The following is a 23,399-nucleotide window of genomic DNA, read 5'->3' as shown; positions in this document are numbered from 1 at the left end:
TTCAACAACAAAGTGGCACATATAGTGGTCAATCCTTGATTACTTTACAAAACTAAGTACTCTTCTTATATAGAAAGTAGGATATGAACCATAGATATGAACTGTAAAATATAGATGTTAATTACAATAAATCCTTTGCTGCCTCATATGGTTCCTTTCTGAAGCAATTAAAGAAAAAAACAAAACTGTAGCCTATGAAACTGGTTAAGAAAAATGTGCAGCACAGCACAATGTGCTGTATTCAAAAGGGAATGTGACTTACTCCCATGTAAATGTGCACAGGACTGTAGTTCAAACATGTTTCATCTATTTTGAAACTAATTGTACTGACCTAAGCACTGTTCACATTCTGAACACATGTAGAGCCAAATCTTTCAACAAAACTGCAGTTTAATTTCAGAAAGTGTTAAAATATATTGTACATCAACTTCTGACATACTACGTTAGTATACACAAATGGTCTCTTGAAACTGTATTTATGAAATGTACATTTTAATTTAAATACTCAGTATACACTGCACTTAATCTGCATGTTGCATTTATTAAATACATTAAAATCTGCAATGTAACAAAACGTTTTCTGCATACGAAATTCAAAACACCATTTTAAATGAACAAAAGATGGCTCACTTCATTTTTAAACTAGTGTGTAGCACACTAGCTCAGCTCCACCAACACCAGCTGTTCTTTCTTTTTATTTGACATTGTTCACAGACTATTACATATCACAATAAGTGTGCTGGATAAAACATGAGGTACGAAAGTGGTTCAAAGATTATAGGTCATGCAGATCATGCTAGACAGCAAAGAAAAATGTGAATGAGAACACTAAATAAAAATACATAAAGAATGTGCATTATAAAATAAACTCAATTACACAGCTTTGCTTCTTTGGTTACAAAGTAGGTTGAACAATTTCACAGCTTTTTATTCCCACCCAAAAAAAAAAAAAAAATCATACGAAATGTCAAAAAGCAGAGAGGAATCATGGCAATTTCTCTATTAGAAAGTAGAAACAGAAATGAGCAAAGTTTTCTTCATCAAAATAGCCCATCAATTATTATATCACAATGACTGGCGACTACCTGTACAGATGCACTATGGTCTTCATACTTACACTATACAAAAATTTACATTCAAGCTGGGTCTTAACTACTGAAAATAAATACCAAAAGGTAAATTGCCATTAGTGTTAGAAATATGCCAGGATTCTTTTGTTCAATTATTGCCTAAACATTTTATCTATTAAACGCAATCCTGTCTATCAATTTTACTGATACTTACATTTATTCTTAAAAAATTAAAAGTTCTGTGACATTGTTCATGTACATTATGAATAGCAGCCCTGTAATAAATAAAACACAAATAAATGAAACTAATGTAGGCAAATGTTATTTGTAATTGAAAGAACAGTGGCTCTAAAATGAATTGTTACTATGTGAAAAAGCAAGGCTCAAAGTAATCCATGAATAATGGAAACTTTGAAGAGCCTCACACCAAAGCTCTTAAAGACCCCACTCATGTGCACGAAATAAATGCAGACTTTTGCATTATAACTCCTTCTATCATTTCCCTTGTGCACTGATGGCATAATTGGACACCAACTGTGCTATATGACATCTCTGTGAGGGAAAGCTCTTGTAGAATGATTGTCTAATACTGAAAAGGCCAAAACACACAACTGAAGCATGGCTACTCGCTTTCATAAAGTGGAAAGAACACCAGTGGCACACAAGGACAGATTGCTTTCAGTTTCTTAACGAGGCAAGAAAGCTTTATGCTGAGGAGACATTCGGCTGCTGCGGAGGTTGCGTTGGCTGCAGAGGCTGTGCTATCACTGTTTGTTGTTGAGAAGTGCTACTAGGGTTGGCCTGTTGGGTTGAAAGTTGGGATAACTGATCATTGTTTGAGAGAGATTTTAACAGTGCATTTTCCCGTTCAAGTAAAGAGTTTCTTTCAACTAATTCTTTTATTTGTTCCTTCAGTACTTCCACTTCTTCTCTGACTGCGTACATCAAATGGCTTTTCACCAGATCCTGTAAAAGGCAAAATCAATCATTAGAGGTTTTCATAATAGACTCCTAACTTTGATTTTAAAAAAATCAGCATCACTTCTGTGCCAGTTAAATTTGGATTGTATAAATACAAGTAAGGTAGAAATAGCTAGAAATCAAAAACAAAGGTTTAACTGCACACACACATAGCTATGGGATGTTACTATAAGAGGCCCCTCTCCTAAATCACTTTAAATTAAAATACAATGTGGTAGCTGATATGCTGATTCAGAGAACAGCATCGTTTCAAGATTATTAAGGTCAAACCTAGCATGGAGCAATTGGTTTTCTATTACTCAGATGTATGGTAGAATGCCCTGATCCAGGCTAATACCACAACAAATTCTTCCTTCCCCAATCATAACTCACTCTAAAACTTATTTGCCCCACATACAGCAGTTCCTGAAACTTTAGAAGTTCTAACTGAAGCCATCATTTTCCACTTCTGGTAAATGCCATGCCTGAGGGAATTTCAAGAAGGGGAATAAAGCTGTAGAGAAAGAATTTATTTCTTTTTCTCATGCACTGCAGATGTGATCCAGATCAGGGGTCTTGTCCTTAAAAAAGAGCTCCATGCTATTTACTTAACATGATGTACTATACTACCTCTCAAAAATTAAGATCTATACAAAAGGCTTTAATAATACATGCATGCATGCATGTACGTATGGTCAAGCTCTAGTTCAGAGATCTACAAAATGGCAGCTGAAGACACATAGGTCTTTAAAAACTGCTAAAACAACCCACGCTTCCTTCAAGGAGCTCAAGATATTATTTTTGCCTCAAAACCTCTGTGAGGTAGATTAGACAGAGTCGGAGTTGGCAAAGGACCTCAAGTGGGCTTCCAGGCTGCACAGAGAAGAGCTTGTTTTCTGTGCAAAGTAAGCAGCATTGAAAGACCAATGTAAGCTGGGTGCAAAAAGAAAAGTAATTTCTTCTTTACCTAAATACTTCAAATAATTCCTAAATGAATTGGTGCAGGTATGTGCGGACAACACATAACAAAGCAACTGCCATCAGTTGAACTGCTCCTCTTGGCTGTGGCAATTATTGGAAGTTTGAGAATCCTATGCATAGGCAAATTCTGTCTCACCAAACTTCTCATATACAACGCCATCATTTTATTCTTCAACAAAACTATTTAGAGTGATTAACTTCCTGCCTCTGAGGTCACCCCCAAATTTACTATAGCATTTATCTTTGAATTCTGTACATTAGATACATTAATAAACTCGTTGTCTATTCTCTATTCTTACTGCAGTAGTGGCACTGAAACTTACGGAACATGAGCTACAGGGACCCACAACAGCTCTCCATGGGCTATAAATAATCATGAATAATACAGGACTTGCTGGCTCTGCCCAACTTGAACTGGCAACATTTGTCTTACCAGAAAATTCTGTCTGGAGGGTAGCCTTTGTCTACATGAACCTGCCTATTCAGTTATATTTTCAAAGGCCATGCTCCAGGTGTTTTCAATGCCTGTAAATAACTTTATGTAAGTGTCGGCAACAGCTAACACTTCCAGGATACAACATAAAAATATTCACAGGTCAAAGGAGTGCAAGACTCTATATCCTTCTGGCCAATATTTACCTAGATTTTGGACAGGGAGAAAGAAAGGGTATGTGCCTTTCCATGGTCCCTCCCCAACCCATTTTGTTGCTGTTGTTGTTGTTTTTGCATGCTTTTAAAGTTCACTAAAGATTTCAGCTCTTTTAATTTTTCTTTCCAAACCCTGATGAGGATGTGAAGCTTTGGCTGAGGCAATGTCCATGTGTGTGTACTTGTTGTCAAGGTGCAGTAGGTATCAACCATGGCCATTGCCCAGAAGAGCCTCCAAATTGTTTCCCCCACTTTGGCTTCTTTTGGCAGTTGACAAAAAAGTGGGCTTTCAAGTGAAATCAAAGGTGCTGTGCTCATGGAAAGAGGGTGGTATGAGTCATCTTGCCCTTTGTGGCAAGATAATCATCTTCTGCCAACTCCTCTCCAGGTGGTCCACATTCTCGTTCACATTTTGCTCTTTTCTAGGTGCTTTAGAAGTACAAAATGTACCCCCCCTTTTTTTGGGGGGTGATCTCTTTACAATCGAGTTCTGATTGGGCAAAAGACTGTTTTTGTTTTGTTTGACTGGAACTTATACAGTCATAAACTAGTATAATCAGAAGTTGGGATGGTGAACATTAGTTGCATCACATACTTTATATTGCTTTACAGACACTTTTTTTCACTGAAGGTTCATACATGTTCATACATGTACTGGGGAGGTAAGACTGGCTATGGAGATAGGCGCTATGTTACCTCCAAAATGATTTTCTAAGCTACTTTGCTCAGAACAGAATTGTTTACATGGTGCTGCACAAGGATCAAATATTGCCAAGCAGCAGCCTGAAGCTATACCACACTATCGTTACGTAAACTGGCTGCTGTTCTGTGCTGGCAAATACTTGCACATCTGTTTTGGGTTTTTCCACTTTTAATAATACCTCTTTCTGATAACAGGTTTAGAATCCAACAATGGAAATTATGTAAAGTAAAAGATATAAGGATAAACAATCAGTGGAAGCAGAAGAAGAATCAATGACTCGGTTCTGTACTTACCATTGCCTGTTCTATTTTGTTGTCAATGGCTACAACACTTGCACCAGATGCACTGTTTAAAAGAAAAAGACAGAACACATGTACATGAACTCTACTGATTATTGGAATGTTGCCCAACAAAACTGGTTGAGATACATACATTATTTGTGCATTTTATAACGGCTTCCATCATATTTAACAACCTTAGCAATTACATAGTGCTCTTCAACAGTCCAAGTACTACTTATATATTTTAGTGATCTACTAATGTTTATAATACTAAAAATATAATACTTATATATTTTAACCAGTCTTACCTCCATATACTCAGGAACAAGCAGGTAAGAATGATATCCTCAAACAAGGGCTATACACAAGTCAAAGTGAAACATATTTAAATCCCAACAAAATCAGTGGGGATTGAATATTTTAATGTTTTAATGGGACTTAAACATGGCTAGTTCTTGCCAGATTGGGGCCAAGGTGAACCTACACAAGGCTATGGTTGTTTTCAAGGTGTGCAGGGGAAGGAAGTACTTTCATTGTCCTACTGGTTGTCATGGTTTGCCCTACCTGAGCAGCTTTTAAGTGCAGCTGGAATAGTTCACAATCATAACCAAGCCAACCACTCAAGGTCCTTTTGTGTGCACGACAGTGACATTATGATGCCAGTTTGGTTTGTTTCAGTATGACATTATGTTAAATGCCAGCGTAAATGCTAACTATTATGGCAAAAGCAGATTTTTTTTTTTTTTTGTCTACAGTAAAACCTCAGTATAAATAGAGACTACACTACTTTCAATGAAATTTAATAGACAAATGCCAAATTCTGCAACTAGGAAAAAGAAACCAAATGCACCATTACAAGATGGGGAATACTGGGATCAACAGTAGGAATTGCTGAAGATCACAGTATGAGTCAACAATGTAATGTGGGCACAGAAAGGGCAATTGGTACTTTAGGGTGCTTTAACAGAAGTATCACTTCCAAATCATGTGAAGTACTAGTTTTCCTTTATTCAACACTGGTTAGGCCTCATCTGAAGTAATCTGGCCAGTTCTGGGCATCACAGTTTAATCAAAATAGAAACACGCTGGAAAGGGTTCAGAGGAGGGCAACAAGGATAATCTAGGGACTGGAAACAAAGCCCTGTGAGGAAAGATTGCAAGAACTGGGCATGTTTACCCCTGACTAAAGAAGACTGAGTAGAGATATGAGAGCATACTACAAGTACTTCAAAGGCTTGAAAGACTGGATCTCTTCTCAATCATCTCAGAGTGCAGGACATGGAATAACAGGCTCAAGTTACAGAAAGTCAGATTCCAGCTAGATAGCTGGAAAAAAATCCTGGCTGTTAAGAGAAGTACAACAATGGAACAAATTACCTAGGACATTGTGGGCTCTCCCACACTGGAGACATTCAAGATGTAACTGGACACGCACCTGAGGAGGATGGTTGAACTTGGAGTTCTGCATTGAGCAGGGGGTTGGATCCAATGGCCCTTTTGGCCCCTTCCACCTCTACTATTTTATGATTCTATGACGGAATGAGAAGCTCAGTAGTGAGAAAGCACACCAAAGGATTGAAGATTAGCCTTGTTTTATAGATCACAGCAAAGCCTTTTACAGTGTGGATCGTGAGAAATTTTGAATGGTTCTGATATAAATGTGTATGCCTTAGTACTCAATTGTCATGATGTATAACCTGAATCATGGACAAAAAGCTATTGCTAGGTCAGAATCTGGAGAAACAGAACAATTTTCTGTAGGCAAAAGTATCAGACAAGGATATATTTTAATCTCCTTGTTAATCACTATGTGTATGATATGGAAAGCTGGATTTGGATCATAGGAAGGAGGAAAACTGGTAGAAGATCTATGAATACTTTAAGATGTGTAGATGATACCATATTACTGATAAAAAGCAGCAATGAATTGAAAGAACTCTGCTGAAAGTAAAAGAAGAAAGTGCAAAAGCAGGACTGCAGCTGAACATTAAGAGAACAAAAATTGACTGCAGAAAAATTATACAGCTTTAATGTCCTGGGCTCCAAGATCACCGCAGATGGGGACTGCAACCAAGAAATTAAAAGACGCTTGCTCCTGGGAAGGAAAGCTATGGCAAATCTAGACAGCATACTAAAAAGCAGAGACATCACCCTGGCAACAAAAGTGCGTATAGTCAAGGCTATGGTTTTCCCAGTTGGAATGTATGGCTGTGAAAGCTCGACCATAAGGAAGGCTGAGCGCCAAAGAATTGAGGCCTTTGAATTGTGGTGCTGGCAGAGACTCCTGCGAGTCCCTTGGACAGCAAGGCGATCAAACCGGTTAGTCCTAGAGATCAACCCTGACTGCTCTTTAGAAGGCCAGAAACTGAAGATGAAACTCAAATACTTTGGCCACCTAATGAGAAGGAAGGACTCCCTGGAGAAGAGCCTAATGCTGGGAACAATTGACAGCAAAAGAAAAAAGGGGTGGCAAAGGATGAGGTGGCTAGAAGGAGTCACTGAAGCAGTTGGTGTGAGCTTGAGTGGACTCTGAGGGATGGTGGAGGACAGGAAGGCCTGGAGGAATGTTGTCCATGGGGTCACGATGGGTCGGACACGACTTCGTGACTAACAACAACAACAATGTCAACAATGAAGAAAGTGAAATTGTGAAAGATTTTGCATACCATGGCTCAATCATCAATTCAAAGAGAGACAGCAGGAGAAGATTACAACTTGGAAAGACAGCAGTAAAGGAAGTGCAAAGATCATTAAGTGTAAGAACATTTTACTGGAGACCAGGACCAAGATCATCCACACTCCTGTGGTCACAATTACTGGGTGTGAAAGCTGGGAGGAAGAAAATTGATATGTTCGAAGTATGGTGTTGAAGAAGAGCTCTCTGAATACCCTGGACTGACAGAAAGACTACGAGTAGGTCCTAGAGCAAATCAAGACAGAGCCTTCCCTGGAAGCAAAAAAGATGAAACTGAAGCTATGATAGTTTTGGCACATAATGAAAGGGGGACTTACCAGAGCGCTATGGAAAGTTGCAGGCAGAAGAAGAGAAAGACCACCTGTGAGATGGATTGATTTCATAAAGGAAGCCACATAAAGCTATTGAGTTTAAAGGAGCTGAGCAGGACTGCCCAGGACAGGGCATGTTTGAGGGCATTCATTCACAGGGGTCACTATAAGTCGAAGATGATTTGACAGCATGTAGCAACAACTCAGTTCTTTAAAAAAATGCAATACATCTAAGTTAAGCAGAAAATAGATCTACAGATATTTTCAGTTTCAATTCCCAGAAGTCCCTGCCAGAATGGTCAATTGTTAAAAAATACTGAAAGCTGAAAGTTCAGAAGATCTCCATTCTGCTCTGCCCTGTTATAAACAGTTTACAAAAACAAGCACATTTCACATGTTAGGTAGGTGCCTTAGGGGCAAGGCTTGCAATAACCATGACATGTTCAACACCAAAAATTATTTTCTGTTGTAATTACCATCAGGAAAATGCAAGCTTTATTATGCCAGGGATACTTCCCAGGGCAGATTCACCAGAAAAATATGTGAATCCATACTGACAAAGTCCCATCATAAAATCTGCAATAATTTTAGTGGTACAGGATCACAGCTAGTTGCATAGGTCTTGCAGGAACAAAAGCTAAATTCTGAAATAAGATCTTCATTTTACACTGAGACAAATGGAAATGAGAAAAAATGTCTTTAGAGAGCCACTTTAAATGTTAAGGAATAACCTGTTTTTCAAATGGTAATAAAACATTTGATAAATCATTAAAATGCAATATACAAGGGTTCTTCAAAATGTTCCTGCACTTTTAAACACTATTAAGAATGTAAAAAGAACAGATTACATCACTTTTCTACATAACCTTCCTTCGCAATGCATTTTTCCCAGTGTCATACCAACTTTTAATGCTATCAGCAAAAAATATATAAAATATAAAATAAAAAAGTGAGGAAACTTTTTGAAAACCCCTCATATCAATACATTATAATTTTCCTGGAGGCTGTTTTATTTATGTTTATGTATTAAACTTCCACCTTACTTTACCAGGGGCTCTTTGTAGTTTAATGCTACTGCTCCAGACATTCCCAGGATCATTCACTGGGACCTATGACTTTTCAGAGCTTTTAATTGCTAATAAGCAAATGTAAAGATGTTTTAGTAAGGCTTGTTAACTATAATGAATAAGAAATTTGACTTCAATGTATTTACTCAATGCCTCTCCTTAATCTCCTATTTTGAGTTAGCAAAGAAGGGGAAATCTCCAGAGAATAATGTACCTAGCAACCAATGTTCAAGTGGTGTAGAAAAAAAAAACAATGGGAACATTCACAGTGTGATCAACTTTAATGTAAAAAAAGCTTTAAATTATGCAGCTGTGCTCACAAATAAAATACAGGTATCTTCAAATACTAGAATTTAGTTCATTTTGTTGTGTGCCATGTGTTACATAGTATTTGGTCTCTTTTAATTACTTCTTCACAGTTCTGTTGGTTTGAAAATACTCCCAGGAAAATTGCCAGTCACAAGAGACATACCATATCTATTTAGAAAGGTCTCACTAAAATGGTACTTTTAATATATAATATAATATATAATATACTTCATATATTAGAGTATAAGAGGATACTACTACAGTACTATTCGATGGTGGCCTTTAAGACTCAAACCCAGTTCTGGCAGAAGCTTCAAATGACACTCTGGTGGAAACTGTATTATGTTTACAGCTGCTGAAAATCTCTTTTCCAAAGGAATGCTGAAATAGCTATTCAGGAAAAGACAAGAGCAGGCTCTGAAAATCACCAAGAGGTCTAACCAAATCCAATATCACATTTCTCTATCTACTCTTTGTTCCAACCCCTCCTCATCCTCAGATTTTATGGGCAGAGGAAAGAGTGGAAACTGAGAGTTCATGCAACAGTTGCTATGCAGAAACCTATGTACTACCCAAAAGACAATGGAAAACGGGCAAGTGCACCAAACCACCTGCACATCCCCAATTTCACTCCTCTGCCTTCCAAGAAACAGGATCATGAAGGCTGTTGTAATGTTACATGTGTATAACAGCTGCAAAAGAATCTCTGGCAAGGCAATATACCTCTTTAGTGTGGGAGAGCCCCATTCCCCACTCGGAAACATTTGCATGTGAAGAAAAGTGTAACCCTATCTAGTGGGCCAACCTGGAGCTGAACAATGTAGTTGCTAATTAAATGCTGAAGCCAAGTGGTATGCTTTTAAACCAAGTCCCATTTACCTCACCATAGCAAAAGCTGCTAGAAATAACAGTTTTGTAGAATACTGTATTGCATACCCTCCCTCCACTGAAAATACGTCTCCTTAGTGATTTAAGCAGAGTGCATCCATACAGCAGCAGCCTGTTTGAATTTTGCTATCTGCTGCTACTGACCTCTTTTCAGTGAAGTTAAAACTGTAAGATGTTATCTATCATATGAATGGTTCCCTGCTATTATTGTGAACAGAAGCGTGTCTGAATATACTCCAAATTTATAGGTTATGCTTAACATCCAAACATGTGTTCAAGTTTAAAACAGATGACTAAACAAAATAAGATCAGTAGATCAGTCTTGGCAGATTTCAACCAGACAACTCCACTATTATGGGATTTATTCATCACTCAATTCTCCCACGCATTCAGTCTCTGCTCAGTTATGGCTTTCCAAGTCATGCCAGCCAGTAAAGTGCACAATCAACACAAATAACATTATTCTCTTTGTTTTTATGTGCCAACAGAGCTCTGCTCAAACTGCTCTAAGAGCAGATTTCAACAATGGGACAGCTTTCATGCATGACAACATCATTGTGGAGCAGATAGTGCCTGGAATCCAGCCATGCTGCATAACATACAGAATGGCCTGAAATAAACACAAGATGTAACCTATTTGACTTAACAGCTCTAGTACATATTCAAATTGCCAATAAGTATGGACAAACACTTTAATAGCTTTCACAAGCACAACATAGGGAAACCTGCAAACGAATGCCTGATTCTACATGTAGTTTCAAACATGCATACAAATAACAAACATCTGCCAAATTCATCTCAAGGCAATGCCCTGTCCATACTTCCTGTATAAATCAGCCAAGTGGCATTAAAGTATACATATTAACTGGAATTAATCTTTCAAAAATTTCTTAGTTCCTCAAGATCTTAAAATGTTTGTGCTATATTTTCTTGAATAGCTTTAACAAGAGGAACTTGCAAATAAATTTTGCCGTATGTTTAATGTTCCATTAATCCACTGCCATTTTCCACCCCCTCAGTCAGTACAGAAAAGCCCCTGGGAAGACAGTTATCAATTATCTTTTGGGGTGTGCTGTTTTTTCACTAGACATTTTCCTCACTGGATTTTACTTCTACAGATTGTGGGATTTCTCAGAACCTGCTGATACCTTGCTATTCAGCATGGATAGTTCCATTTGACTATGTTAAATTCTAACTTTCAATTCTGAATTTTACAAAGAGAGAAATCATGTCTTAAACTGGATTAAGTATGTACCTTTTATGTTCTTTAATACTTACTGATATAACATACCTGAATATAGTTTTGAAACCCAAATACTGTTTAGCTGAAACAGGAAACTGTTTTTTAATTAAGGGTGGGTAAGCTTCAGTAGAGGTCAATGGGTTCGATTCAGAGTCTGCTTATTAGCAATAGCATCTCCTAAACAAAGGGGGCAGATATCATATTCGCTGATTTCCTCTTCTCCCTGTAGTCTCAAGCAGGTCCTTCTACCTTGTCCAAGAGTTCCCCCTACCCTCCACAACAGATTTTGGAAGGCACAGGAGAATGGATTGGGGGGGGGGGGGAATACAATCTAATATTACTTCCTCTCCTTTTCCACCAACATTTTTCCTTGCTCAATCAGAAGGGAGTAAGAGAGATTGTATATGTAGGAGGTAAATTCTGGATCTAACCCATTCACTATAAAAAAGTAGGTACAGGAAGATATAGCAATCCTGCCTCCTTCGATTTTTTATCTGGAAAGTGTAGAAGGTATACTTAAGTTTTCTTAGTTTGATCTTTTTAAACGATTATTATTTTTAAATTCATTTCTATACCACCCGCAGCTGAAGCTCTCTGGGCAGTTTACTACCCATCCCCCAAGATAAAAAAGAATCTCGTAAGGCCGCTTATAAAAGGTTAAAAGATAAAATTACATAATGCTTAAAATTAAAATAGCTAAGACTAAACACAAAAGCATTAGTATAGTTAACTATACACAAAGTAAAACACTGAGCAAATTTTTAAAAAGTTTACGGTTCACTTAAAGCTAATTAGTGTTGAAACCACGCACTGTTCTTTAAGATGAGTCGCCCATAGGAAGATCTTAATGATACCACACATTAAAGAGAAATCCCAGTGAGAAAACACCAGACTCGAAAATACCAAGAGGCTAACTCAAATTTTAGATAAGCGATCAGCAGCCTTTAACTGAATCCATGTAAGAAGAGCAGGTTGCTTACCTGTAACTGATGTTCTTCGAGTGGCCATCTGTGCAGTCACACATATGGGTTCTGCGCCTGCGCAGTGCCTTTGGCCAGAAGATTAACAGCTAATGGTTTTTGGCGGGAATTCCGCTCCCCCTCCCCCTAAGCATTATATGAGGAGCAGAGTGTCCGCCATTTTCCAGTCTTTGAAAGACCGGCGTTTGTTGCATAATAAAAGGTTTGTCAGAATGACAAGAAATCCAAATTTAGTAGTGGTAAGACACATAGGAAAAAAGATACAGTATCGCAGAAAATAGTCGGACCACCCATGACACCAAGCAGGATCGGAGGGTGGGTTGTGTGACTGCACAGATGGCCACTCAAAGAACATCAGTTACAGGTAAGCAACCTGCTCTTCTTCGTCGTGGCCTCTGTGCATCACACATATGGGTAGAATAGCAAGCTTACCCGAAATGGAGGAAGGAGGTGTCATCAACGAAGGACAGAAGAAAAAACAGCTCTGCCAAAAGAGCAATCCTGTCTGGCACGGACATCGAGTCTATAATGTCTGACAAAGGTACACGGAGTAGCCCAAATGGCCGCTCTGCACACGTCTTCTATCGGGACTCCTGATGCAAAGGCCGAAGAAGCAGCGACAGCTCTTGTAGAATGGCCTCTTGGAGTAGATGGTAAGTCCAACTTAGCCAACTGATAAGATAGGACAATTGTATTTACTATCCATTTCGAAAGACGTTGTGAGGTGACTGGGCAACCCCGATCATGTTCCGAATATTTCACAAAAAGTCTATTGGAACGCCGAACAGACTCAGTCTTGTACCTATAAAAGGCTAAGCAACGTCCAGCATATGTAGAGATCGCTCTATCGGATGCAAAGGGGTTGGAAAGAATGCCGGTAAAACAATCTCCTGTTGCATGTGAAACGAAGTAGCGATCTTCGGAAGGAAAGACGGATCCATTCGAAGAACCACCTTTTCCTTATGAAAATTTAGGAAGTGGGGGGGGGTCTACCCGAAGGGTGCAGAGTTCAGATGATCTACAGGCTGAAGTTACTGCAACAAGGAAGGCCGTCTTCCATGAAGCAAGGTGTAGATCGATCGTTGCCATGGGTTCGAAAGGTGGTCAAGACAGTGCTTGTAAAACCACCGACAGACTCCAGGTGGGCATTAGAGGTCTTATAGTTGGATGTAGATTTCTCAATCCTCTTAAAAATCTTTTAATCAGAGGTTGAGCAAAGATGAAGAGGCCATGTATAGCTCCTCGATAATGCGAAATCGCTGTTGTATAAATCTTTATGGACGAGAGTTTGAGTCCAGACTGATGCAATTCAAAGAGAAACTGAAGTATCTGTGAAACAGAAGCCGAAGGGACCAGAAAAGAGTGTAAATTGGCAAAGTTAGAGAATCTCTGCCATTTTGCCCCGTACGACTTCTTAGTAGATGGTCGTAGAGCAGATTCAAGAATATACTGTAGGTCTGGGTGTAGACTCTGCTGAGCAGGAATAGTTGGAACAGTCTGTGGTGTCGATACCGTTGTATCAGAGGCGATCATTGTATCCTCCATGCAGTCAGTTTCAGTGATAGCAAATCTGGGTGACGGATTGCGCCCTCTCTCTGAGTAATGAGATAAGGAAGAAGAGGGAGTTGGAGAAACTCTTCTCTGGAGACGTGAAGGAGAGTTGAGAACCATGGTTGGTGTGGCCACCAGGGGGTGATCAGTATCCCTGTGGCCCCTTCGTGAATGATCTTTGCCAACACTCTCATGATGAGTGGGATTGGAGGGAAAGCATAAAAGGTCATGTTTGTCCAGGGAATCATGAAAGCGTCCCCGAGGGAGTCCTGACCCACTCCCGCTCTGGAAAAATATGCCGTGCATGCCCTGTTCCATTGTGTGGCAAACAGATCGATGTCTGGCTGGCCCCATCGGTGAAATAGCATGTCGCGAACCCGATGGTCTAGCTCCCATTTGTGGGACCGCGACATATGTCTGCTCAAGAGATCGGCGTCTGTATTTTCCGTGCCCGCTAGGTGAACTGCTACAAGAGCGATACCTCTCGGTATGCACCAGTCCCAAATCTGCATGGCCAGGCGGGCTAGTTTTCGGGATCGGGTTCCCCCTTGTTTGTTTAAATAAAAGACTGTCGCCATGTTGTCTGAGGTCACCTGGACGACCTGGTGCAGAAGCACATCCTCGAATGACTGAAGGGCTTTGAAAACGGCAAGAAGTTCCAGGAAATTGATATGGTTCCTGCAATCCTGCTGACTCCATATCCCTTGGGTACGTAGATCGGAACAGATTGCTCCCCATCCCAGTAGAGACGCATCGGTACCGAGGGTTATTGTAGGGTACCAGGGTCGGAATGGAACGCCTACAGTTAGATTGGCTGGGTCTATCCACCATAACAGGGACTGAAGAACGGAAGCTGGGAGTCGAATCCGTTTGATGGGGGGGTCCATCTGTGGTCGAAACACCCCGTTGAAGAACAGATGAAGGGGACGTAGCCTGAGTTTGGCGTGTGGAACCACAGCAATGGAAGCAGACATGTGACCCAACAGACTCTGAATAGACTGGGCGGGAGCAGTTCTTGTTTGTCGAATCCGAGCGATGCAATGAGCAATCGCATGTCGTCTGTCCCGAGGAAGGAAGGCTCTTGCCAACATCGAATCCAGTCGGGCTCCGATAAAGTTGATCACCTGCGTAGGGAGAAGGGAAGATTTCCGTCGATTAATACAGAGTCCGAGATCGTGCAATAGAGCACATGTAAACTCAACAGCAGACAAAAGTCCTGCTTCTGTGTCGGCGACCAGCAACCAATCATCAAGGTACGGGTATATCTTAATTCCACGTAATCGAAGGTGTGCACAAACAGGGGCCATACACTTCGTAAAAACTCTTGGTGCAGTGGCCAATCCAAACGGTAGCACATTGAATTCGTAGATTTCAGAGTCCACCGCAAAACGAAGGAAACGCCTATAACTTGGATGTATTGAAATATGAAAACAGGTATCCTTCAGATCCAATGAGGTGAACCAATCCCCTCTTCCCAGCAACGGAAGAATACTTTGAAGTGTAGTCATCCGAAACTTCTTTGGTGTTATAGATCTATTGAGAGCTCTCAAGTCCAATATTGGTCTGAGACCCCCATCTCGTTTCGGAACTGTAAAGTATCTGGAATAGAATCCATGGAATCCTTCCGATAACGACAGGCGACAAATAGCTCCTTTAGCGAGGAGTTGGTGAATCTCGTCTAACAGTACCAAAGAAGTCGGAGTATATCGAATAGGATTCGGTGATGGTACAACGTTGAATTTGATTCCATATCCGTGGTGGATGATAGATAACACCCATCCATCAGATGTGTAATTGGAGATTCTTAAACCAAGGCCCGAAGCTGCGTATACCCGGCAGGCGAGAGAATCAACCTTTCTACCCTCTTTGTCACGAGGTGAGGTGTGTCCACGGGCTTCCCGACCCTGCGAGGATTCTACAACAACCGAATTTGGCTTGGGGTGGCGGAAAAGAAATGGGATGTCCTCTTCCCGCACCCGATACATGGACTCATATTTACGAGAGGCTGGTTGTGGATTAGCTGGGAGGTCCCATGGCTGGGTCATTGCCTGCCGTAAGGTCGTAATAAACGGCAAGGCAATAGATGTGGATCGTTCACCTCTAACCACATCATACAAACGATCGGTGCTCAGTCCCGGCTGTTGGTGGGCTTCTATATCAAGCGATCTTACTAGTCTGGCCATCAGATCGTTAAACGATATGTACGGTTCCTCGGGCGACCCCGGACCCTGGGAAGAAACTACAGCATCCAGCGAGGTTGAGTCAGCCTCAGACTCTTTGGATTCCATCCAGTAGGGGGGCAGCATACTGGAGGAAGAATCTCCTGGAGACTCCGATCTGCCACTCTCTCTAGATGGTGCCCTTGGGTCGTCTCTGGGCATTGAATGGAAATGCTGCTGAGGCGCTGATGGTGAAGATTGTCCCCTAGAGGTTGGATAGTAGGCTGTAGAGTGGTACTCTTCCCGTCTTGGAGCAGAGGAGTACCTGGAGTGGTACCAATCATCAGACCTCGCATCCGAGGAACGGCTTCTACGGCTTCTCGGAGGGGAGATGGCTATCTCAGTATCCATCAGGATCAGAGGCATCGGGGTTGGTGATCGAGCCCTAGGTGGGGAGTCTCGTATTTCCCCATCAGAGATAGAACCCCTCCTCAAATTCATAACGGGTTCGGCTGCCGGCCGGCGTGGTGAGCCTGGTGGAGTAACCCTCATAGCCACCTGGATGGTCGGGACCAAGGGGGTTGGTTCTGAAGTAGGTATCAGAATTGAGGAAGAGGCCGAGCCCGAGTGACGGTGTTTTGCCTGCTCGGGGTTCTTCAGCTTCTTAACCGGTTTGCCTGTCTTATCTTTCTTGGCCTTCTTCTGCACAGGATATTTATCTGAGTCGCTCTGCTTTCTCTTTTCCTTTTGCTTCTTCGGCAAGGAAACAGACTGATTGGCCATAGCCTGAGCGCCTTCTTCAGAAGGGCGTGAGGGTGGAGCAATGGAACAAGAGGCAAGAACATTGCAGCAGGTCAGCCAAAGTTGGACGGCCTTTGGGTGGGGCCACAACAGTGGAAGGCTTAGCCACCAGCCGATCAGATTGGAGGAGAGCCTGATCCCAAAGGAGTTTGTGGAGGCGGTTCTCCCTGTTCTTCCTCGCCTGTTTAGAGAAGGCCAAACAATGGCCGCACTTATCGGTTCTGTGCCCTTCCCCCAAACAAAGGAGGCACAGATCATGCGGGTCCACGGCGGACATTTTGGAACCGCATTTTCTGCACTTGCAGAACACCACCCGTTGTGCCATCGTAGAAAGAAGAAAAAAAGGAGATAGTAAAGCGGGAAAGTAATATTTTTGGTTTCTTTTTTTATAGGAACGATAAAGAAGAAAAATGGTGCAAAGTTAAAGAAATATAAGTGAAATACTAACAACAAGAACAAGGGTTATAAAAACTTGGTAAGAGAAAAAAGGAGATTTTCGAACAAGCAAGAAGATAAATAACAATCTGAGTGAGAGCGAAGTCGCATTAGGCACAACGAACGGCGGTCACAAAGACTGGAAAATGGCGGACACTCTGCTCCTTATATAATGCTGGGGGGGGGAGCGGAGTTCCCGCCAAAAACCGTTAGCTGTTAATCTTCCGGCCAAAGGCACTGCGCAGGCACAGAACCCATATGTGTGATGCACAGAGGCCACAACGAAGAAGCTGTCTTAAGTCAACATTCTTCATTCCGCAGCTCTGCTTTGAGAGATCTGTTCATTTCATTCACCAGGCATTCAATAGCCATAGCCTGCTTCGTACTGATTTGCAGTGGATGGCATTGACTGGCAATGGTTCTGTTCCCACTTGTGTTGATTTTCAAACATGATGCTATTCTATCCTGTGGGAATGCATCGATGAGACTGATGCCCCTGGGTTCAACTCTGTGCCCTACACTGTTACGCATCAGTGTGAAAATAGCAGGTGAAGTCATCAGGGGATCTGCAGTACAGTATCATCATTATTTTAAGGACACCCAGTTATCTCTCTTCTTCTCCTGAATTTGCACTGATGTGGTGATATCCCTGAACTATGGTAGAGAATCAGTAATTGAAGTGAAGTTCCATCTAGAAAATAGAGTTCTTAGCAGTTGAGAGCAATTCTATATTTAATCTTAAATATGACAGCACTTGAGATTGCTATTTGATCTTAAATTCTGTTATTCTTCAAATCAGAATGAATATCTTCTGATGTCAGCAAACATATGAATCAAGCAAGCCATTAGGTTTTCCTTCTTTCAAATAAGCCAAATGCAAACAAATGATGGTGCTTAATGTTCAAGTAGCACAGGAATCCTAAAGCAGACACTGTAAACCAGAAAAGCCACCAGGATTTCCATAAGATTAATATTGTGAAAAAGCCAAACTGCAGCTGTTGGATTAGTAATGCAACTTTGACAAGTGGTATCCTCAAAGCTGGATTTGTTGCAGTTTCTCGCCAAGAGCCTGGCTGTGCCTGAATCCTCTTTCATAGGTTTTCCCCATTCATGTCTCAATTTATAGTTGCTCAAGTTGTAACAGCGCTTTTACCAGAGATTTCTATCAAAGTAGACCCTGTTTTTTCATTTTGCAATTTAATTGGCTTGATTTTTCCAAAATATTTAGTCATCCAAGATCATTACTCCTAGGCTTCAAATGCTAGGTTGTGGCTGCTGAATACTACCATCAACAGCATTTCTTATTCTCACACTAGTGAGCACCACATTACTAGCATTCTTCTTCCAGCTACAAAAGGAAAAGGCAGTAATTCACAGTATGGGGCTATGTTCCATTAAGTCCAGAAAACAACCACCCTTTAAGTTAACGTTCAATACTGTGGCTGCACTAGTCAAGTCACAGTAGGTAATCTGAGGATATTGAAGGGAAAACACTAGTTGATGACGAGAAACCTGCACAGTGCAAAGCTGCTCATGCATACTTAGCATGTATGCTTTCCATACTTAAGTATTCATACCTATCCCAGAGGTTCTTTGATCCCCGTAACTTGTTCGAATGGAACACCTGGTAGAAAGTAGTTGAAGGATTCCTATGAGAGCTAGGAAATGAAAGAAGATTGAGAACTGGTAGCAATGGTTTGGAGGAAGATCATTAGTTTTTAGGTTTAAACATTTAGAGACCCTAGGCCCAAGGGCTTAGCAGTAGCTTTAGACAACATAAAGGTAAGCTCAGCCTAAAAGTTCAACTGTACATTAGCAGAAAGTATATAAAAACTGAATGCCTTAGAAACATGAAAAAAATCTTTAAAAGTGTGTATCTCTATCAAACCAAGGTCAATCTAATACAACATTTCCAAATCTGGAAAGCCAAAATGCCTCTGGACGTTCAGAAACAGATAGCCTTCTTGTTTTCACCTAGCATCTAATAAAGGTACAACCACTCTACATGGTGGTTCTGAGACTCTTAGCTACCATGTGTTCCATCTTAGGATTCACAGAAGGATCGGCATGGTCTCCTTAAGAGAACTTCTTACAAGGTAGCTTTTCACAACTTTTAAGCAAGCAATGGAAATTCAAGTTTAGAAATTGGAAAGCATGTACACTGAAGGATTCTCATTGCTAATTGGGAAACTGCTACATAGATAACTCTACAAAAAGTATTTGTAAGTTTAAAAGTCAAAGCATATTTGGAAACTTTACAATTGTAATTTTCAGAAAATATCAAGTTCAGCCTTTGGAAAGAAGGACTTGGAAAAGTTACATCTATAGCAGGTGTTCTCTAACAAGTATTCTTTCCATTTAAAGCCACGGAAAGGGTGACAGCCCTATTTTTCCAAATACAGAGACAGAATGAATGCTGGACCTCACCAGAGGATAAACAAGGTGGGTTCATATGACACAATAACCAACTTTGTGAATATGCTACAGAGAATTTGTGAAACAACACATGGTACACCCAACAGATGATCAGACCCACCATGTATTGTCCCCTCTCTTTCTTTCTTCAGATATTCCATGGGACCTGGTGACTAAAGCCAACTTGCCTAATCTTATTGCAGTCTTGAAGCCTTTTCCACTTGTCATAGATTCTTTCCCTGTCCCAGATCATCTTGCATGATCTCCAAGTTGACAGCCAGTGACAGCCCATTCAAAGGCCTGAGGCATACTGGAGGAGCTTTCACAGGTTTGCCATTTAAAAAACAACTCTCCAAATGTGCACAAATATTTTCTATTTTTTAAAGATGCAGTTATACTTGCACATGTGTTAGCTTCCAGCAGGCCCAACTGAGTAGCTTCACTTGTAGTACCTGCTCACAAAGGACAGCATTCACTCGCTAGAGGTTTTCCTGGATCTATGATGGGGTTGGTCACTTTTGTTTGGGGAACACATCTACCCATTATGGGTTCCAGAGCTGTTAAAACTAGCCATGTTTTGACAAGGTGCCCTGTTGCCAATGAAAAAGCAACCTTGCGGGAAATAGTCCAGGTTCACATGAAACACAAACCCATCATAAATTGGTACCCATGATGGGTTGCTGGGTCATGCAAACCCAGTCATTAGATCCAGCATCCCTGAACTTTGTTCATACAGAAGGAACATCCAGTACATTACAGATCAAAATATGAGCAAAGAAAGTATCAGTGGTCTGTTGAGGTCACCAACAATTTCAAAAGGCTCATGAAAAATGGTTCACATCAGCAGTTCTCATAGTATCTCTTCCTACAGAAGCCATCCTTAGGAATTCCATTGTTCCATAAATGATTTTACTATTCCGTGGATAAAGCCTACAAAAGCAAAAAGAAAAACGGATGTATCTGAACAAAACACAAGTAAGCTGTATTAGTCTGGAAAAACTCTGTTCACTTGTCCTCGTTATCACAGTTCACAAGTTCAGAAATGGTGGTACACACAGTTTAGTATTCTGATTTGCAGTCTTTTTAAAAGCTATGAAGTTAGGGTGACATTTGCAACAAGATTTCAAAACCACAATACATGAAACAATAAACTGATCATTCATACATTTCCTAGAAAAAGCTAGTTTTTAACAGGACAAACAAATACTTAAACAAATTTTAACTATTTTCCTTCTCCAAGGCTTAACTATGTAGGCAGGCTGGCAGGGAGGACAGCTGTCATGGTGGTGGTAGGGTGACTAAAGTAGGGAGAGCTGGTGGTGGTGAGAAAAGGGACATTACATCTGCTAAGTATGCAGGCATGTATGATATGACATATAACTCAAAGAAATTTTACACAATTGATATATCCTTTTTCATGAGCTGCTAATATTTCCAGGTCACACTCTGGAAATGCAAGGTTAATTCCAAAATTCTTATGAATCAATAGCAAAAACAGAAGCTAATGATTTGCTTCCTCAATGTTAGTTACTTCTACCACTTCCTTTAATTATACTTGATTGCTATTTTTATTATGTATGGAATGTGATGATTGTTATCCTTTCAAAACATTAATGATAGAAACTGAATTAAGTTACCTCTAAAGAACATTACACAATGGAAAAGATCTTTGGAACTAGTTGCACATGCTCCCAAACTTCCTGGACCTGGAGCTTTCGAACTGCCCACCATGAAATACAGTAAAGTGCTTTTTGAACTGAAGACTTACAAAAGCAGTTTGCAAGTGTTTTGTGTTTCCTAAACATTTTAGATTGAAAAATCTGCTGCTCTAAAAATCAAGAGATCTGATTTAGTATGCTTTGTCTTGAATAAGTAAACACTTAATGTTAATTTTATATGCCCTAAAAAAAATCTGAAATATTTTCTCCTCACCAGAAGTAATTTAACTGAAATATTTGATTGGACATAATCAATATTGTGCACCTAATGAAATTTTAAAGATTATATTAAAAACAAATCTAAAGCTTTGCTTGGAAATTATTTTTACTGGAATGTTTGTAAATACTGAAGATATAATTTGATAGCATACACTTGCCTTAAGATTTATTTCAAGAAAAATTAAGGTAGTAAAATTGCTAATATACTAACTTTAACATAACTAAAAAGCTGTGCATATTATGTGCACTGTTTTTAAATAGTCATTTTGAAATCAAAGTTGTAACTAACTTTTTAAGGTTCAACTAATATTCTATCCACTTGCCTGATTTTACTTGTATGATGACCCTTTTGTTATGCTACTAATTAATTTTATGAAACATTTGTAGAATTTATAGACATGGAAAATTATTTGATACCTCAAATCAATGGCTTTTAAAAATTCAAGCAAAAAACTTATTTGAGTATGTTCAAGTTTTTGGCACAACTGAAGTAGCTCTGGATCACAGCTGTACCAGAAATCACATGAATAATTTTAATCTTATTCATGTGATGAAAATATGCAAATGAATATGGAAAATAGTTTCTACAAATGAAATGCTAAATACATTTAAACAGGTAATGCATGCTTCCTCAAGTATTTGTACAAGCTTTTAAAATTATAGTTAAGATGTCATTGTTCTTGACTTCATCAAGCATTCCAGAGAATCAAAAGACCAACTGAAGAATTTATTGATAAATGGAAATTCTATTATATGCAGTTTAATTAATATAGAAAAGGAAACTAGTAAAAATAATCTTGATTTATCATTGATTCAAAGTGATTGTAAAATGTGTTGGTTTGTAAAATGATTGTGATTGTAAAATGCAAGCCTCATCAAAGTGCTAACAGACAGAAAGATAGAAATTTTTAGTTTTGGGAATTTGTAGGTTATGAATGTATGTGTTGTATTTGTGTATGATCCCTTGACAGTCTTATTTTTCTTTTACATTTTGCTTCCTTTCTGTACTTTAGTTCTTCTAAGAAAACGTTTTTTAAGCATTCCAGAGAAGGTCAGCACACTTACTTTTCAAACAGGAGACCCCAATCCAACTTTTAAAATTATTACCAAAAGTGATACATTTGTAACTGAACATGAGCAGTTCAGGTAGGATTTTGCTTACTGAATAAGCAGCCAGAAATGTCATACTAATGTGCATGATACAAACTTCTTCAAAAACAAAAATTGTATTTTAGTAACTAAGTGACAGGATGTTGCATGCTGTCTTTGAGAAGACATTGACCCAATTCACATGTACAGTGGTACCTTGGCTCACGAACTTAACCCGAATATTCCATGACTCTGGTCGCAACCCAAATTGGTCGGGAACCAAGTCAAATTTTCCCCATAAGGTTCAATGTACATAAGGTTAATCCGTTCTGTAAATATATATATATTTTAATCACAGGGAAGATGGGCACAATCGCGGGTGCACTCATGCAGGGCAGTGATCATGGCCATCTCCTCCCCCACGAGCACCAATCGTCACCTGATGTGGAGTTCGCGAACTGAGGAATTTTTTTTTGAAATTTCCGTTCGCGACCCAATTTGGTCGTGAACTGCAGCGTTCATGAGCTGAGGTACCACTGTAATAGTGGGATTTGCCCTGCTGTGTATTTGGTGCATTCCAAGGCCATTTTGTACTTAACCTCCACAATCAGACTTATCACATGATGTCCAAACTCAGACACTATAGGTCAGTGGTGGTGAACCTTTTAAGAGACCGAATGCCCAAACTACAACCCAAAACCCACGTATTTATCGCAAAGTGCCAACACTGCAATAAAACCTGAAAACTGAGGGTTTAGTTTAGAAAAAACAGCTCACAGCCAGACCAAGCAAACGTGTGTGTATATATACTTGGCAGCGCACTGACCAGCCATGCAAAAGGTCAGACGAGTCGCGGCTAATGAGCCGCGGCTCATG

At 40.0% G+C, this 23,399-nt stretch overlaps 1 protein-coding gene across 2 annotated transcripts in view; it reads right to left on the bottom strand.

Moving 5' to 3' along the window:
* Positions 1-370: 370 nt before the first annotated feature.
* TSC22D2 (TSC22 domain family member 2) overlaps positions 371-23,399 on the bottom strand; it is a 41,819-nt gene continuing 18,790 nt past the window's right edge. The window contains exons 2-4 of one of the 2 annotated variants that reach the window (XM_044432804.1): positions 18,660-18,740; positions 4,656-4,707; positions 371-2,036 (exon numbers count right to left, since the gene is read on the bottom strand). In XM_044432804.1, the coding sequence (XP_044288739.1) occupies positions 1,776-2,036; positions 4,656-4,707; positions 18,660-18,740 (394 nt within the window). In that variant the 3' untranslated portion in view covers positions 371-1,775. The remainder of the gene's footprint in view (positions 2,037-4,655; positions 4,708-18,659; positions 18,741-23,399) is intronic. The other variant, XM_044432805.1, reaches the window with a different exon arrangement.

Source organism: Varanus komodoensis, unplaced genomic scaffold, assembly GCF_004798865.1.
Source record: "Varanus komodoensis strain SLA01 unplaced genomic scaffold, ASM479886v1 scaffold25, whole genome shotgun sequence".
Classification (NCBI taxonomy): domain Eukaryota; kingdom Metazoa; phylum Chordata; class Lepidosauria; order Squamata; family Varanidae; genus Varanus; species Varanus komodoensis.
The sequence above is the reverse complement of the archived record's forward strand: the minus strand, read 5'-3'. Positions and strand labels throughout refer to the sequence as shown.